Source organism: Limulus polyphemus, unplaced genomic scaffold, assembly GCF_000517525.1.
Source record: "Limulus polyphemus unplaced genomic scaffold, Limulus_polyphemus-2.1.2 Scaffold1480, whole genome shotgun sequence".
Classification (NCBI taxonomy): Eukaryota; Metazoa; Arthropoda; class Merostomata; order Xiphosura; family Limulidae; genus Limulus; species Limulus polyphemus.
The window spans coordinates 62502-82717 of NW_013667090.1; the positions used below are offsets into that span (position 1 = coordinate 62502).

Sequence of the window (20216 nt, forward strand, 5' to 3'; positions counted from 1 at the left end):
CTGTCCATATTTTGATGTCATGATATATAATTAAAAATTGTTATTTTACGGTGATAATCTTGTTTTCTTGTTCCCAATAATGCATAACTTCATTTGATAAACACGTTTAGGTTGAATGGTAATTTATAATCAGTCACAAGAACGTCGAATCTGAATCACTTGAAAAAAACACGGGGGTGCTTAACTTTTTTCCAGGTGTATACAATACATAATGTAACTCAGTAGCAATGAAACACAAAATAACACTGAAAAAGCAATTCACATGTACACACAATCACAAAATATAAAATTAAAGCAAGAAAAGAAATAGATATAAACAAAGTTATACTGCCCACCTTAAGAGTGGACACACACAAAAAAAAGAAAAAAAAAGCTGAAACTGAAATAAAATGAAAGAAAAACAGAGTACAAATAAAACTTAATGATTATGTATCATAACCATAACTTCAACAGATTAATCACTTAGTCAGTGCCCTCTCATGATAGGGCAGTTCAATGCTGACACAATACTTAGACCTCAAACAAATGCACATATAAAGAAAAAATAAAACACAAAGATTAAAAACCCTTTATATTGATGAACCTAGAATATACAATATAATAAAAATGGATTTACCTTAAAATTTTAACAAAGTACTATGAAAAACTAATCAGTAAGACAAAATGATGCCACATGAAACTTGCATGCAATAACCAAAACCTCAAGAAAGAAGTTAAAACAAAAGTGGATAAAGAAAAAAAACACCCTTAATATCAAGCCCCTTTCTAATAAAATGCAGAAATACATGTACAATTTATATAAAAATCAAACCCACTTATGCAAAAATAAAAAGTAATAAGAATAATCAAATTAAGGTCAACTGAATCCCACCTGCATGAATGCAGATTCACACGTCAATAAAGAGAAAATAAATCAAAAGAAAACTATATGCTCCCCCTCCTCCAAAAAAAAATCTTAAATCCCTGTTCTTGCATACATTGTCATTATAAATAAAATAATAAAATATATACAAAATACACACCCACTCAAGAAAGTAGTCAAGGCTTCACTAGACTCAAATTAAACACACCAGAAGAGCTTCCACAGTTGTTGATGTCTTTAGATTGGCAGCTGTAGACACCTTGAGGTCTGCTCAGACTTTCTCCAGTTGTTGCTCAGGTTTATCTAGTTTGTCCAACAGGCACAAGAGTGGCCCTTTGTCGCAACTCATCTTTTTTATATCTTTAGAAGGTTCAGGCCTCCATCTGTTCATTTACCATTTCTTTCAATAGTACTTAATCATTGGAATTTACTTTAAAGTAGGCCAGTTCATGATCATCTTAAATGTTTGGTAAGGAGTTCTATACTCAGCTCTTTCTATGATGTCTCTCATGGTCTCTTTGCCAATGGTGCCTTAGACACTACACAATATCTTCATACAGTCTTTAAGGCAGAAGCTCCCTCACTGACAGAAGGAACAACTGAATAAATCATCTTGCTTGTGTGCACCACTGTTGTCCTGGTCTTCACTTGTGATGCTGCAGCCTTGTTGGAGTCTGTTACACCTTAATTTCCTTAGACTTGGACATCTCTCAATATGCATCCAATGCAAGAAAATACTTCTTGGGCTTAAGGATGTAATGATTCTGTCAAATGTGCAAACACAATTGTCATTTTCTCCCCATTGTTGTGCTGCAACCTAAGATGAGACATATCACCAGGCCCCATAACTTCTTAATCTTTGCCTCTTTGAACAGTGTCAACAGTGGCACTGACTCTCACTTCTTGGCTACTTGGAGGTTCGGCTCTTCCAGATATGATAGCATCAGGGCTTTCTTCAGTTGTTGCAGGCAGCTTGGCTCTTGAAGACATTAGTGCCAACCCATTTACTGATTCAATGAGCTCTCCCATGTGTCTTCATCCATGGGTTTGCTAATAGTAAATATTAACTTATTTTCTATTTCCTTGATGATTTCATGCTCCTCACTGTAGGGGAAATTGTGGCCATCAAGTAGCAGTTGCAAAGCTTTGAAGGTTTATGAGGAATCCATGCTATATCAAGCAAATCAAATGGGAATGGAATTCTGGAACAGATTAGTAACATTGGCTTATTGAAGTTCAAAATTTGAAATTGAGAAACTAATTGTGGTTGGAACTTGACCTTAAATACTGAAAGTCCAGATTTGAATGTAAAGGTTGAATGAGTTCTAATTGGTCAAAGGTTTAGCTGAGTGTCTAGGTTAATGGGGGTCATATCACATGGTTATGACTCTGAATCAGATACTGGTCAAACAACATATATACAGGCAGAAAGTGTACTCACACACATCCACACCTTTAGAACTCAAAGATTTCCCTATCCAAAGTTTCTCTGAGTTTTCAATCAACTAGCTACCTGTGGCTGTGTTACCTTCTGTTGCCCCTGTTGGACAACAGGAACACACATGTCAGACTCTCCAACCTGACCTCATCAATAATCTACCATCTGGTTGTCATGTAAACAGAGCCTGGTTCCAGTAGGATGGAATGGGGTCGTGACTGCTCAGTACCTACACAGTCAAGCTGACTCATGTTAGGTGATGCTAATCTCACCTCTGATCACTCACCTTTACCAATGCTTTCATTGTCTTTCCTTAGGGGTTTTCTTCCATTTATAAATGGTATAACAGTTACAAGGTTTCACCATGTCTATGGCACCTTTCATCTCCCTAGTGTTACACATACAGCCTACATTTTCATGCTTCAAAATTGTATTTTGAAATATGAAAAAGTTAAGAAAATATTCAGTAAATCTGTATGCTTGTTAAAAATATTTTAATCTGCATGAGTATAAATATTCTACCACAACCAAATAAAACACTGGGTACACCACGTGTATATATTTTTTAAGATTTCTAAGCCATTATTAATGAATTCACATGTACTCTTGACAATTTCCCCAACACATTAATATTTTACCTTACTAAACTTTAAATATCTTTGCACCATGCTTATAAGAAACACCAGGTAAAACTGTTCTTTAAAATCCCAGGTACAAATGTGTTCTTTTTCTCTTTCCATAGTATGAATCTCTTTGTTACTATAATCTCTTCCCTGAAAATTCACTGCCTGTAACATGAGTTAATGTTGAGACTAAAACATTATCTTAGTGTTAACCCTTTCAGGATGGGCACTCCTTTAAACCCTTTTCTGTGCAAATCACTGTGTTACATTCAAAATTTAATTAAACACCTTTAACAACAATATATATGTGAATAAAATTAACATTATAATGTATGTTATGATTCAAAGTTTTTATGTTATCTAAGTTTTAAGTCCTTTATTTCAAAAGAAACCTTTAAAAAATTAATTAAACTTCTGATGTATTGTCATGTCACCAACGAGCTATGAAAATTCTCTACTTTGGCTCTCTGTATCTTCAATAAACAATGGTAGGTGAGTATAGGTATGTCTGGACAATAAGATGCTTACATAATAACCTTTTGACTCACTCATTTCAAAGTACTCTGAATGAATACAGTTGAAACAAGTAATATTTTTTTAAACTCCTGACAGTTGCCATGTTCACCTTCAATAAATTTGTTTGAGCTTTATAGCCTACATATAGAAGTTACATACACATGTGTATAATCATTAGAAAGAGCTCATTTTACAGTATAATCTAACAATGATTATTTTAAAATTGACACCAAGTTGTCATCATGTAGTACATTTAACTGACTTTAGTATTGTGAGCTGGTTGATCAACTATAACACTTACAGTTGTTTCTTACCTAAATATGTTATAGTTAGAGATACAGTTTAAATTGTATTTAGGTGTTACTATTATATCTTACTAGTTAATTATGTATTAGTTATGTTTTAAAATGTATAATTGAAAGGTTTAAACATTTTTTAAATATATGTCATACTTTGCATACATTCTCAAGGCTTAGGATATTATGTGCTGAATGAAAATTTTAAAAAAGGGCTGTACATGTCTCCCAAAGATATTGTAATATGCCTTGAGGGTACTGTTGATTTGTGTAGTGATGAATGATAAGTGGTAAAGAACAAGAACGGAAAATGAAGCATTAAAAATTAAGTCTGTGTGAAAAGGAAAAGACCCGAAATATTAAATATAAGCAAAATAACATTTTTTAATGATATTGTAAAAAATATCAAACGTTATAATTTTCCTATACTGAAAATTGTGTAGTGAAATAAACATATGTATGTATGTATGTATGTGGTGTTATATGTTGAAGAAAAGATATTTAACCTAATAATCGATTAACTCGTAAATAGAACCACAGGTAAACCAAAATAAAAGAACACTTGTTAAGCTTAACAGAACAAAATATTTAACCTAATTATCGATTAACCCAGAAGTAGAACTACATGTAAACCAAAAATAACAAACACTTGTTAAGCCTAATCGAATACTTCAGAACAAAGGATACGTTATGGAACCCAAATAACTACAAATAATAATATTAGCAATAAAATTATTCAAAAACCATAACAGTATAATATCTTATCTTTCCAACCTCGAGGTGAGACAAGAGGAAGATCAGTTCACTGGATGATTAATTTCCCAACGAAGTAAAGCCAATAAATTCCCTGTGGAGTACCACCACCTGAAGCCTCTGTAAATGTGCTGACAGAACATATAACCTCTGAAGTGGTAACATAGAATTCATAATTCAAAATAAATAATCAAACACAACTGTGTTGGTAGAAATAAATAAATTGTTGTTGTAATGAGGTAACAAGTTCCAAAACCGGGTAGAAATATAAAATAATTCCACTTCGGAATAACTCAAGAAGTTACAAATACCATTATTATATAACAAATAGTAAACATATTGGGAGAAATTGATACAAAGATATGGAAAAATAAAAAAATAAAACACTTGAAGAGAGCATAAACTAAATGTTACAATATGAGCACTGCCAAATGCAAAGTGATAGTTTGGTAGAATTGAAAAGAGGGAGTCACATGCGTCAAAAGAGTATGTCACACTCTTATTGGTGGAGGGTTGTCGCATTATAATTTGCATGCGAGACACATTTAAATCAGTCAATTCAAAGATGGATGGGAGCTTCAATGCTTGAGGCATGCAAAAATTTTCTTCCATATAGAGGGCAGCACTGAACGAGATTAGCTATTTATGCAAGTGGAGGTAAAATACCATATCAGGAGGTATGTATTTTTTATTTCCTAATTTTAATCATTTCATTGCATTGTACATTGATTTTAATAGCTAGAGTTAGCAATATGGTAAAGAAAATGAAAAATAAAATATAAACATTTACCTTAAAAAACTTTTGATATTCATTTAGGAGGTTCTAGAGGTTATGCAAATGAAATATGAAAAATATAAGATGAAGAAAAGTATTTTATACTTAAAATGGAAATCCCCTTGCACTCAAACTATTTTAACAGTCTGAGTGCAAATAACTACTACAGATAAATAACATTTTTATTAGAAAGATGTAATCAGAATAAAGTTTTTCTGTGTGTACAAAATACTTATAAACTTTAACAAAATCTTATGAGGTTTTGTGAGGAACGCACAGGTTTACCATATTTTTCTAGCATAAATGTCCTTCCCTAGTTAAGCGGATGGTAATTTCATCCACGTGTGTTTAAAGGGTTAATGAAAATCACAGGTACACTATATTTTCCAATAATACTTTCCTAATTATTCATCACAATTAACCTCATGTTCATAAATTCTTAATATTGAGATCAAATCCTTTGCCTCCATGCTATCCTTATTTTCTTGTTATTTCCTTCATACCTTCCTATTATTTATTCCCATTCTCTTTCCGTGACTGCTTCATTTGTTTTAATTTGTTTAAAACTTCTATGAAAAACTTCATGTAATGTTTTCAACATGCATATGATGCCACACTTGTGTGTTTAAAAATGTATATTGCCAGGTACTTCTGCCACCATTATATTTTGTTATGTACTCTAGCAGTTTACACAGTTCACTTATGACTACCACACGAACCACCTTGGTAACATTTGAGATACCTGCCCAAACTATGCTCAGTAACTGTGGTGCTATGATCTAATAGGTGATGGCCTGGAAGTTTGGTAGAGACCCCCTATGCAATCTTGAACTCACCAGGTGCCAGTCAATTCAGTCATCCACACTTTCCTTCTGATCAAGATTAATCCTCAGTGGTACCATCTGCTCAAGGGTTTTGGATACATCAGACTCAGGCAAGTCTCTCTCTCTCTGAGTCAGTGGTTGCAGCCTGACTGATGTCATGGGCCTTCATATCATTAGCAAAAGTCTTATGTCCAGAAGAGAGCCTTTAAAACTCTTTATAACACAACAGATAAAGTAAAGGTTAATAAGCACTTTTATAAAAACATAAATTCTGCAGTAAATCCTGTTCTCACAGCACCAAAATATCTTCTTCCAATCTACTTGTGGTATTTTCAGGTAAAACCAAGTTCCCTGCACGAATCAAGTTGGTAACAAAGACACAAATAACAGCATATTTGATGAAGAAATAATGGAAGTATTCAGTATTTGATAACTTAACTGAGTCTTCCAAATGTATGTGTACAAATGAGACTGAGCAATACTGGTAAGAATAAAAACAATATTTACTATCTGACAAACAAAGAGAAAATGCAGCATACATACTTGCACACATGAAAAAGCAGTCACTTCTACAAGACTATGTTTAGCTCACAGCTTTCTCTCTTTCAAGATAAATTTCCACAGAACTAAAGCACAATGTTCTTTAAATATGTCTTTCTTTGTGATCTCCTATTAGAGCAGGCTCCAGAAAGTGCACTTGAATTCAAGAAGTAAACTTGCTTTCTTTGTTGAGTTAACACTTGAACCTCGTGACCTTTGTTCTTTCACAGCACTGGTCAGCTGTTTTGTTTAATCAATTTCAAGTGGCCAGATATCACAGCACCAATGCTTTCAATCTGGATTCTATACGTTACATTAATTGTGGATATATTTGTAAAATTATACATACTCTGCCAAAGTCATAACAGCTTCATCCTGAATTATACACTACTAGGGATCATTAGTAGTAGTAGTGCTAAACAACTAGATAAGATTGAAAAGATACAAAAACCTGTTTAAGACTGGTAATGGGATGTATTTCGATTACCCATATCAATCAAGGGCCTCTACACCTTCCAAGCAATCTATCATTGAGTCACTGCCATTGCCACTGGGATATTCCAATTCCACAATGACAGCACATTTACCAGTTAAACAAGGGATTGTTAAAAATTCGGGAGACAGTCACTGGTGAAAAGGTGCTTTACAGCCAACAATAAGACAACTGGTCACCACCAAATCTCAGATGCTTCTATGTAGAATAAGCATTTGGAACCACTGAAGTATATGGAAATGAGCCTAGACAGAAATTGTACAGAAGGGACAGAAGGTGAAATAGAAAAAATTAACAATATGTATTTAAAGACCATGGTGGACATCTACCTGCAACCTTAGATGCAGATGGTTCCTATACCACAGACAGAGTGAGAACTGGTTGGGCATTTATTGTCTTTCAGAGCAACAATATTCTACATAAACTGGTGGAGCACTCAAGCTTCCCATAAACAACACAAGGGTGTAGCTATGAGCCATAAAGCTAGCTATCCTCTGGACCATTGAAAGCAATAAACTGCAAACAAACAGTGCCACAAATCTTGGGATGAAGTGATTGACCACATCCAAAAGTATTACAAAACCTAGGAAGAAAAGAAATAATAGAAACTGAATAATGTACAAACAGTCAAAACTTCCAATGTGCCCAAGACACAGCCATTGAACATTAATGTTAGCGCTGCTAAACCAAGGCTACCAGATGGTAATCTAGGTCCTGCATTGAAAAACAAACAAAAAATGAATAAATAATAAGACAGAATCAGTACAAAGTTTTTTGAAACTATGAAAATGCACTTGTTGCAAGAGGTGTTACTTTGTGAAAGGCATTCAGCAAGCTAAAAGGCCCTTCAGAAGATCTCAGCTGAATGGGAAAGATCTACAGAGAACCTGAATTTATTTAATGTTTGTGAACCTTTCTATTTATATAACCCCATATTCTTTTTTATTATCTAAATTCAGTTTATTTTATATACAATTATTTCATTATACCTTATTCTATCGTTATGATGTAACAGATTTAGAGTTCAGTCCTGTATCACTGATTTTTAATTAGTAATGTGCAATTTGTTTTTTTTTAGTTTTGTTTAAATTGTTTTTCTGTTCATTTTTAATCCACTGTATTTCAGTTTATGATTCATTCCTAATTAATTTGAGTTTTACTTGATTTTCTTTCAAGTTATGATTTGTTCTTGTTTCATTTATTTCATCCTGTTCTGTCAAAAAAGTGACTTATTTAACATTTTAAGTTTACATGAATTTATTCAGTACTTTGCTCTAGTGTTTATTAATCATTTCATGTGCATTTGCATTTCACTTTCTACTTTTTATTATATTTGTGTCAGGTTTTATGTATGGGTCAGATTCTTTACAGTGGGTGTCTGTGACTTGTTGGCAATGAATAGAAAGCATTCAGCCTACTTGTTTTAAGATAATATATGAAAACATGTCAAACATATATACAAATATTTGCTACACTATTAGTTATCACACTTTTATCCAGAAATTTAAATAACTGTCTCTTTTTCATCAAAGTCTACACAGACTGGTTCAATTACTTTAGAACACAACTTGACAAGACAAATTATTCTTCTATATTCTGTTATTACAATACAATCTATGATAATTTCACCTTAAAAATCACAACTATACTCTCTTTATGATTAAATTTACAATCATGCAGTCTAGATCTAACAAACTCTCAAAATAAATTTTCAATACGTATATATACCCCAACGAATGTCTAGGACATTCCACACACTATGAGATCTTATGATGCAATAATACTCAATTAAAACAAAGAGAAAAATTCAGAAGGTTCTGGTAATATGATGCAATAATATAACAATCACCAATTCCTAATTATTGAACTACACAACATATGATCCATAAATAGTTAAGTAAACAAGCTTGCAATAAACAATCACTTCTAATAATAACTAAATTTAAAACACATGTTATATAACTATCTAAGTCATAACTCTCACATTAAACTGAAATGGAAACAGTAGTGTATCTCTAACAATTCAGTTCATGCAATATTTCATTAATTCGCATTTATTAAAAGCTTGTAAAAAATCTGTTATGTTAAAACTAAAGTTGGACAATTAATTTCCCTACCCATAAGCATCAATTAGTGTCACTTAAAATTATCAATTATCCAAAATTATTGTTTCTGGCTATTCCTGTTTGTGATCATTCTAACTATTCCAGTAATCAAAATATTGCCATTATAATTTCTCCTTATTATTTTTGATTAATTCAAGTTTTTTCAGCTTAATCAATTAGTATCATGATTCACAAAAATAATCAACTAATCAAAATTGTTTCCAATCATAAGTGGACTTGTAAATCTCAGTGTCTGCTATTATAATTCTTTTGTATTATTCTAGAAATCCTGTATTTAAAAAAGTACTTTTGCAATAAAGCTACTAATTTGACCATAAATATTTTGCAAGTCTCTACTTGTAACAGATAAAACAAAGTATTTCCAAAGAAAAATTCTGACATTCATTTAGGAGGTTCTAAAGGTTATGCAAATCAAATATGAAAACTGTAAGATGAAAACATTAAAATCATTCAGATTAACTCAATAAAGCCTTTGGATATTTACAGATAATTGTTAGTAGAAAAACTTCATTAACAATCCAGATCTTTTTGAACAACAGATTTGTAATGTTTACAAAAAGCTTACCAAATTTTGTGATGATACATGTAATAAATTCTGAATTATAATAAACATTACTATGGATATCTCTACAGATATGGGGTAAATTCAATGAACCAATGCCATTGACACAGAGTTGAAAGTTTTTTCCTTGTCTGTCCTTTTAGTAAGTGTCATAGCATCTTGTGCATCACCTAAGGAGATGCCTATGAAGAACACATCCACATTGACTACACATATTTGGTTACTTAAAGTTAAGGTTAAAGGTTTAAGTCTAGGAAGGCTCTGGATGTGGAATGGGGAGGGGAGACACATTTGAAAAATGACATACTGATTCTTCCATAACAAAAATATAACATCTTCATTCAAGTATATTCTTTACAAACAAGTATGTTGCATTTAGTTAATGTTCTTATAAACTCACTCAAGTAACTGCCTCAGGCTAAAATTACACACCAATGTTCATTTAAGAAAGCATGTGCTTGTCAGGTTAAACTTCCTTATCTCTTCCCCCTTCAGATGTAGGTAATACTAAACTATGGAGTGGTATAAAGATTTGTATACAGGTTGGTATAAAGTGAGAATTAACCTTTTCGGTGCAATGAGAATAATCACTGACACAAGTCAATCTAAATTCTGGGATAATGCACTTGTACTCTGGTCTAGTGTGGTATAACCACTCTTTTTTTCAGTCTTTATCCTGTAAAAGTCTTTTCTTCTTTTTTTACCATATCCCAGTCATTTTAACAAACATCTTATACGAGTTATTTTTATTCTTGTGAAAGCACTTTCTCAAACTTCCAGCATTGTAGATTTTAATACTTATCTGTTGATTACAGTTTTTACCTGTAAATAGCACACATCCTTTAAGTTCCCTTACTGAAAGTTGTTCTGCAACATTCACAATTATTTTCTTTTTCCTCAAGAATTTTCAACTATCTACTAACTTCATTACATTATTATTATTATTCATAACTTGGTCAATGACCATTCAAAGATATATACATTGTTTATAAAAGCTCTAAGATACTTAATAAAATAAAATAATGCATTTGCTCATTTCATTGTGCTTGTTTTATTCAATCTAAAAATCTGGTCATATTACATAACATGTTAATACGGTGACTAATATATATATATATACCAAAGGTATTAGATTATATGTTTTGTACTTATCAATCTGAGTCTCAAGAAATGATGCAGCTAGCTCCTGATATGTTGTTTTAAACTAAAAATGAAGCCACAAAGGTTACCAGTGTATTGATACTATACGGCTATTATCTAATCAACAGCCAATTAACAATGATCTTGTTATTATAGATAATAGTAAGTTGAGTAAACAGATAACTTTTAAATGTATTATATAACTACAAAGAAACTGATGGCAACAAAAGTTTATCCACTACAGCAAATTAATATGTGGTTGTTGATGCCATACACTAAATGCTCTGACTCAATACAATAACTTGCTTGTTATGATGACTAACATTCTGATTCTTTGTGGTGCCTTTTACCACAAGCCATCATGGCTTTATGATTATCATCTAAAACATTTTTGTTAGATCAAAATCACAAATTAAAAACAAAATCACAGGAAAACTGTAAAATAATAAGCACAATGACAACATGTTTCAATGGTAACAAAATCTAACCTTCTTGTAAATGATCAGACAAAATGATATACATTATTATTAAAATGAAAACACTTTCATGATGATAACTTTACTATGTTATCTATGTCACTGTTTCCTGTCTTACAATTTTTATCATACAAATGAACAAAGGACTTACTTGTAGCTTTCTCTTCTTTCTGATCATGCTTAGTTGGTGTATTAACAGCAAGAACATCATTTAAAGTAGATCCAACTACCATCACTTTAGACCCTTTCAGAAGTCCCTGATCTCTCAATGTTTTTTCATCCTTTGCTAACCCTAAAAATAAAGAAAGGGGAAATTGGACTTTCTAAAACATGGGTACTTGAAAACAAGCAGAGAAATATACAAAAATAAAAACTGATGATTTTCATGCAAAAATAGACTTAACAGAAATAAAAACCAAATATTTATGGGACATGTGTAGATACTGATTGCAAGCTCATTACAAACGAATGAAATTTTTTCTGCATTTGTTTGTTGATAATTGTATTCACAAGGTTAACATTTCCTTTACCTGAAAATGTATTTCTGATAGAAACTCTCTTCTTTCCACAACGAATGGCTATTTCTTGCACACTCTCATGAAAATGTTTGCACACACCACAAGCCTTGAACAAAACTCCCATCCTTGTACATGTCAATGTGTATTGCACCAGGAAGTGATGTAATCATCATTACACTATAGCCTTCCACCAGAAGGAAGGTGACACATCCCCATGAGCACTAGCAATTGAACAATGGCTCATTCTTGATGAGGTAAACAAAATGCACCAGAATATGAGAGGAAAGATGGGAGGTAAGTACTTATCTGAAATACATTTTCAAGTAAAAAAAATTTTAACTGCAGAAATGCTACTCACCTCTCTTCACAGTGAATAATTAGAATCCCATATTAAAGATGGTGGAGGGGCTGGTGCAGATAAAAAAATTATAAATATTAATTCCTTTCTGAAAGTTTACATTTTATTATACTGAAAATGTATTTCCGATAATACTTACCTCTCTCTCACACTTTAGCTTGATCCTGACAAAAGGTTCTCTTTGCCCATCTAGGAATTGGTAGGAATTCTACCTTGCTTTCTCTAGTCTTTACACCCCACTATATCACCCCTAGTGATTTTAATCTTGTAATTCTCTCCATCTCTCCACCTACATCAATGCGACTCTATACCTGATCTGCATACAAGTTCCTCATTATTCTTTCATATTTACTTTTTTTAAGACTGGCAAGATTATCAGACCCAAATGTAAACAGTCATGGGTAGGTGTGAGAGGAGTTAAGTATTATCGGAAATACATTTTCAGTATAAGAAAAATGTAAATTTCCGAAACACACTTCCTCTCACACTTTAGCTAGAATCCCACACTGACCAGGTAGATGAGCCAGTGAGGGCAAGATCCACACAGAAAGAATCGAAGACCATCTTCCATGATCATGGAAAGTAAGAGAATGACCAAAACGAAGGGCCATGCTCACACAACCAGATAGCAAAATGTCATTTCTGACCTGTAATAACGAGGAGGCTCTTGCATAGATTAGACCAGCTCTCCACCGGACATTTGAAAAAAACATCTAGAGTTAAAGGTTGAATGGAATAATATGCATAAACATCACTCAGGAGTAATAGACCTCTGTCCACCACTCTAGTGACTGGAAAATGAGAACGGTAAGGACTCCCTCGCTCCACTAGAAGAGAGAAGACGGGTGACTCTTGTTGAGGAGTCCTGAGGAACAATGCTCCAGAGACATTGCAACAAGTGAACCATGTTCCCCATTTCAAAAAGCAGACCAACCTCAATTTGTTCAATTCAAAGATTATCAGGGATGGGCATAATCCCTTCATGCTTTACTCATGAGTGGCAATGCAGTACTGTATATTATATTTAATATAGAACAACTGTTCCCTACTCAGAAAGTGCCATCTTAACAGAGTTCATTGCTACCAGGAATTTAGTTTTGGTCTACTGGTAGCTAGTGCAGATTTGTAAAAGCATACCCAACCAGGCAACACTTGCCACTGAGTGGGATCCAAATGAGAATGATAAGAAGGTCCATGAAAAGGAATGAAGTTAACTCTGTCACAATCGAGCTGGACTATGTAGAATAGACATTGGAGGTAACCAAAACCCATCCGAGAAGGAGACTGCTAAATTCTGTAAATGTACAATATAAAGGTGTTAGGTGGGATCCACATACCAGTCTGTAGAATTCCCTCCAGCAAACAATGAAACTGAGTTGCCAGGGACATCGACATGTGTCGAACTTAATGAGATGAGACCCAAAGAAGTCTCCACTCCTCCAATGAAAGACCAGAGTAAGCTATACAAACCAACTCACGAATCCAACTTGTCAAAGTGACAGGAGATAAGTCGCATGATACCAAGGGATCCCAATGGATAAATAACTGGTGATGTGAGCCAAGAAATGCTTCAGTACATGCCACGTAACATCAGATTGCCCAAACAGAACATAAAAAATTATCTGGATCCAATTGGTCGTATAAATAGGAAATGAATGGAAGATGAATAGGAGACAAAGCCTTATCTCCATAGCTAGTGCATTTGTAGGTAGAAAGAACCTGTCTGGATACAACAGAATGTAGTTGGAATGGTAGTGTCCTGTGAAGATGAAGCACAAACACATATGGATGTCAATGCCCTCTAGCCAATAACACAAGAAAATATGATATAAGTGAAATATGATATTGTGAATATGGCCCCAAAGGTTCAAAAAATGGATGTGTTAATCCATGGAGAACCACTGTGATATCCCAGTTAGGAACCTGAAAAGGGTGATAAGGACAGATAACCTGAAATGATTTTAAAAGTAATGACAAAACCAGGGACTCAAAAATTTTCTGATCTTAGAAAAATGAAAAGTAGCTGATAAGGTAGCATTTTACAAGGCAACAGACGAAGATGCCAAACCTTTGTCAAACAACCATGTGAAAAATTGAGACATGTGGTGCAATGAGATGCAAAGGGTTAAACTCATGTCTAAGAGACCATTGATAATATGCAAACTATTTCCTTTAACAAACTTCCAAAGAAGGATAACAAATGGAATGTGTGAATAAGGATGCCACTCAAGACATCAATCCCCGATGTTGTGCGATGGCCGCATAAAAGCCAGGCATAAAGTCAAAGAACGCTGACTGCTGGATGTCCAACCAAAGCCAACATAAAAGAGATGGCCAGAGAGAAATGAGAAGAGGCTGACACTGATACTGGAAGAGTAGAAACCAGGGCTGACCTGGCAAATATGGTGCCACTAGAAGAATTCAACAGGACCTGGAGCAAATCAGTCCCAGAATCTTTAAGTAGACAAATCAGAGCAAATGTAGAAAGATGAAGACCCATCCAATCATGACTGAGAGTAAACTACTCCCAAAGTCAGAGGGTGAGGTACTGTAGACCAGAAGAATAGGTGCTGAGCAGTCCAGTGTGTCACAAAAATATCAATCTGTAGTGTCCCTAGAGAAGAGCAGATCCAATACAAAACTTGAAGACAAAGCATCCATTATGTAGGAAGAGCTCTGTTGGGATGAGATAACTGGTCAGCCACAAGAGTTATTACTCCTGCAATATGACAAGCTGGGAGAAGATCTACTGTTTGAAAACAATGAATTGGAGTTCTTGCCCTTTTACTCTAAAATGTACGAGACTACTGTGGGATTGTCCAAATGTAGCATTACCACCTTCCCTAGCAACAATTTGAGACCCTGAGTCATCCACAGTCCAAGTAAAAAGAGCCATTAAAGGGAAAGAAACAACTACATTGTAAATCAAGGAAGCAATGGAGATGAGAAAGGTCAATGACTGGTCACAAATCGCCAGTCTTTCCAGTACTACTAACAGCCGAGAATAAAAACTCTAGAGAGAGAGGAGGTGACGTGCTCTGTGGCATCTTTTTGTGCAGAAGATCCTAGATGGCTTTTGCTTGACAGTTGGAAATAAGAGGGTCCTTGAAAAGTGGAAAGCCAACTGGTATGAGAGACAGAGGAGGAGGAGATCTGAACTGTATAACCAATCCGCTCCTGGAAACCTGAATGACTCAGTGATCTGTGGGGTCTCAAAACGAGACCCCACAGGATCTGACACATAAGGTAGTAAACGATGCCAAAATGTGCACTCCACCCAGGAGGAGGATCCCTGCTAGTAAGGTAAAAATAATTCTGTGTTCCAATGGATCATGGAGCTAAAGCAGGAGGTCTGGAAACTCAAATGGAATATGCAGTAAACCATCCTGTAGGAAAATCTTGGAACAGTTGAGAAGCTAGTGCAGAAAGTGACATCTATTCTAGATTCCATGGAGTCTGGAATTCCTGCAAAAATAGACCCTCTGAGAAAAGGAGCTTCTCTGAGATCTCTAAGGGCCAACATAGGAAGGTAAACTCCCTCAAATAAGGCATCTCTCTGTCTTTTCAAAAGATCCTGGCAACAAACAATTCAAGATACCAAGAAGAAAGCAGAAGCTGATAACCTGACCAAAGTGGAAGTCAATTACTAAATAAGATCCTCCAAAATTTGAGCAGAGAAGCTATGATAGGCCTCAGGCAACAGTTGCAAATATGATAAAAAAACACAAAACTGTTGTAAGTGACAGATGAATTCCGGAAAACTGAGATTGATTAAGATCCCCCAAATAAGAAGTAGAGGGTTTAACCTATGAGAGTCCAAATAAGAGTTCTCCAAGTGATGGAAAGGGAAGACATGCTGATCCAATAAGTAAGAAGAAGAAGGCATAGCAGCACCCAATTGATCTGCAAATTTCCTTGCATGCACAGCAATATCTGGCAAAGGTAGAAGGACCAGGTAATCACACAAACTAGTTTCTCCCAATAAAGAAGGTGAAGCTTCATAAACCACAGGAGAAATACTTAAAACATTAGAAACATGGTTTACTAGTTGTAAAATGGGTGCAGGAGGCTGAATGTCCATCTAAGATTTGGGAGTAGCCATCTGAGCAAAGAAAGATGTTGGAAAAATAGAGTCTAGATTCTCACTAGTCCACCCTTGATTCCCACAAACTTAGCCTCAGAACCAACAGGAGAAAAAGCACCAGACTGGTTGTAAGACTCTACTTCTATGCATATAAGGAAATGTATCTCCTCTGTGGAAGGTGGGTCTTCCCGATGCTTGAGTAACATTAGACTCGTGAGGTGGTAGAGGAGAAGAATCAGGTGACTCTGTGTCTGAGATGTCAACGTGAGTATTCATATTCGAAAAACATCTCAAAACAATTTTTTTAATCGAAAATCAAAAAAATAAACAATAAACTCAAGCCCTGCAAAAAAGATCTAAACTAATTCAAAAGAAAACATTGCAAATGTAGTAACAGCACTGAAGAAAACCCACAGTAAACATGTAAGACCTTCTTTATAATTTTAGCCTTCAAGAAAAAGTGACTAAGAAAGAATAATGGAGAGTTTATAAACAGATCAGGTATAAAGGGTGCATTGACATACGTGGAGAGAGTCACAAAACTAAACTTACTAGGGATGATATAGTGGGGTATAAAAACTGGAGCAAGTGAGGTAGAATTCATACCGATGCTTAGACAGACAAAGAAGAGAACTTTTCATTGGGATAAAGCTAAAGTGTGTTTCAGAAATACAGTGTAAGAAGGGAATAGACCATGGAGCATGTCCCCGCTCGATGGGACACCATATCTATCTCAAGTAAGAATGATGGCAGAGTAAAAGATATTGTAAAAAAGATAAGAGCAAAAGATATTGCTTCCTTGTTGCATGAACTTCCATAACTCAAATCTCTTCAAGTTTGAGGATCCTTTTCTTTTTCCTTATTTCTCTCTCTCTCTCCATCTACTCATCTTAAACTCTTACTGACCCAACTTCTTCATTACTTAATGCACATCACATTTTAGAGGCTTTCAAAACCCTGTCAGCTTTACTGGAGTAACTTGTACATTCTTGTTTTCCAACTTGCCCTTAATTTTATTCACTTTTTATCCAAATTAACTTTGTAAGTGACCCCACCAGGCTTCTCATTACATACGGAATTGTGGGTTTGTCTCCCTCTCCTGTTCCTTGTCCTTTTGTTACTATCCAAGACCCCTCTTTGAAGGCTGGCTATTGCAGGTCTTGGAGGTCGTTTCTGGAGCTGCACCTCGGCACTGGTCTGGTGGAAATTCTGCTCTCCCACTTTGAACACTTGTGACTACCTGTGCCATAGACTATAGAGTTACTCAGATTCTTTGTCAAAGGTTTTTATCCCGTCCTTCTACTCTCCACTTCACCTGTTTCAGATGCTATGGGACAATTTTTCAAACCCACTCTGGGGTTTTAATTCAATTTTTTTGTCATTCCCATGAAGAGGTTGGAGGCCAGTTATCAATCTATCTAGCAGTCAACATCTCTGGTATCAGATTTAGCAGATGAGGTTGTGGATGACCTCTGACACAACAGTCACATTAGTTACACCACAGGGTTCTTTCTCCTACCCTGGGATTTGTTTCTCTACAATTGGCATTCTCCACCCTTCACAGTAACTCTCTGGTGGTGTATTATATATTCTTATATTCTCTAAAGGTCTCACTACTACATTATTAAATATATATACACAGATGGAGCCCCCCCCACCCACCACCACCACCAAGTGACCAGTGTGTTTCACAGGGAATTATTTTCTTTCTCTAACTCTGCATAAAGGGAGATGATACAATGTTAGGCTCATCTGTCTCTGTTCCATGCCTGCTGTTGAAATGGTAGTTTTCTGCAAGATTGCTTTGGCAGTATATACCTATTTCTTATCTTCTAGGCCATACTTCACAAGAAAAAAAAGCAACACTACCAGATGGGTGCCTGCTCTCACACCTGGCTAGCATCTGCTGTTATCAATGGCTCAATCTATCAGTGTGGGATCTTATGCAAATGAAATGTTTCCTGTTCGGTCGAAGCACCACTCTGAAATTTTCACTCACATGAATTTCTCCCTCCCGCTTTCTTGTAGTAGTTCCTATCCCATGATCCTGGGGAGTCACTATGGAGAACTCCCCATTGGGATGGTGTAATCTCAGAAGTATGAGAACAAGTGAACACATCCCTCAATGGGAAGTAGAGCTAGAGTGGTTCTTGGAAGTGTAGTTCAGGACACCCCATTATTTTACGAACCAAGTCATTACCAGTGGTTATTCCAGCCAAATGGGTTTTTTGTTCACTTCTCTGCACAACCACCCTTTCTCCCCACTTCTGGTGCATTTCATTTTCATCATCAAGAATAAACCTCTGTTCAAATGCTAGTCCTCATGTGGCCAACTGTGCCTGGAGGTTGTGTCTCCTTCCTAATGATGGAGGGCTATAGCCTAATAATGATTACATCATAAGCTGGCACAATACACGTGTAGGAGTGGGAGCTTCATTCAAGGCTTGTGGCACAGGCAAAAATCTTCACAGCAGTGTGCAAGATAATAGCTATTTGTTGTGCAAAGAAGTGAGTAGTTTCTGAATTTCAGGGATCATCTTCATGCAATCCTGTTTAAGGATTAATCCGGAGGCCTATGAAATAAGAGTATTCCAACTCTTACAACAAATAAAATAGACAATCAGAATTATACACAATAGAAATGGAAAGTACAGAAATATATATTGTAGACCAGGTTAGGGACAATTTAGGATACTATGTGCTATACACTAAATACTGTTCAAAGTATTGGTGTTAGAGTAGTAATTGGGACATGACTGATATGATATTTCATTTGTTTTAAAAGTTCATATAATTGACAAACAGAAACAACCTAAAAACAGCTGCTGAAAAATGTAACTAAAGGCTTGTGAACTAAATAAAAAAGCAATATGGAAAAGAAAACCTCACTCTTATGTCTTAATATACATGTATATATACTTTAAATTTGCCCATAAAATCTCACTGCTTATTCTTAAGTATAAAATTATAGTTCACTAAATTTTACAGTGTCAACATTAAAATTAATTTCAAATAGATACTCACCCTGAAATAGTGTAATCCTTTTATTGCTAATTCAGTATCTCCAGTTGCGTCATTTTAACCAAAGTTCTCCACTGCCACCTATCATATGACTAATTATGCAAGCCCCGGGTGAACTACATAAACTCAGCTTTCCCACCACAAGCCAGATTTATCATTATGCATTCAAAAAGTCATAATACATTTCATTTGAATGTAGGAAAGATTGTTTGTTTGTATTGAATTTCATGCAAAGCTACTCGAGGGCTACATGTGCTAGCTGTCCCTAATTTTAAAGTGATAGACTAAAGAGAAGGCAAAGGTAGCTAGTAAACACCACCCACTGCCTTCTCTTGGGCTAATCTTGATCAGTGAATAGTAGGACTGACTGACAAATTATAATGCTCCCATGGCTGAAAGGTGAGCATGTTTGGGTATGGGATTCAAACCCCCTACCCTCAGATTGTAAGTCAAGTGCCCTAACTAATAGGCTTTGCCAGACTTCTTGTGGGGAAGTTTCTGGAAATTTACTTAAGAGGTAAGTACCTCTTTTAAATGTATTAGCAGAAATGCTGCCTTACAGCAGCTGTTTGTTCTAGTAATTACTAATTGTAGTATTCACACCTCATTGACAAAAATTTAGAAAAAAGTGAACATTTTCTAATAAAGGATTTTTTTTCTGGGAAATACAGAAGTGTGAATTTCTACCTGTGAAGTAAACAGACACCATGTTATAACTGTGAGTTGAATGAAACATTCAATGTTAAAAATTTCCTGGCATCAAATGCTGACACAAAAAAAATCAACAAATGCTATATTTTGTTGTGAACAA

At 35.0% G+C, this 20216-nt stretch overlaps 1 protein-coding gene across 2 annotated transcripts in view; it reads right to left on the reverse strand.

Annotated features, from left to right (window-relative positions):
* Positions 1–20216, reverse strand: part of LOC106463780 (ubiquitin domain-containing protein UBFD1-like) — a 113896-nt gene that overhangs the window by 55668 nt on the left and 38012 nt on the right. For both annotated transcript variants that reach the window (XM_013923847.2, XM_013923846.2), the window contains exon 4: positions 11576–11716. In XM_013923847.2, coding sequence (XP_013779301.1) covers positions 11576–11716 — 141 coding nt within the window. The remainder of the gene's footprint in view (positions 1–11575; positions 11717–20216) is intronic.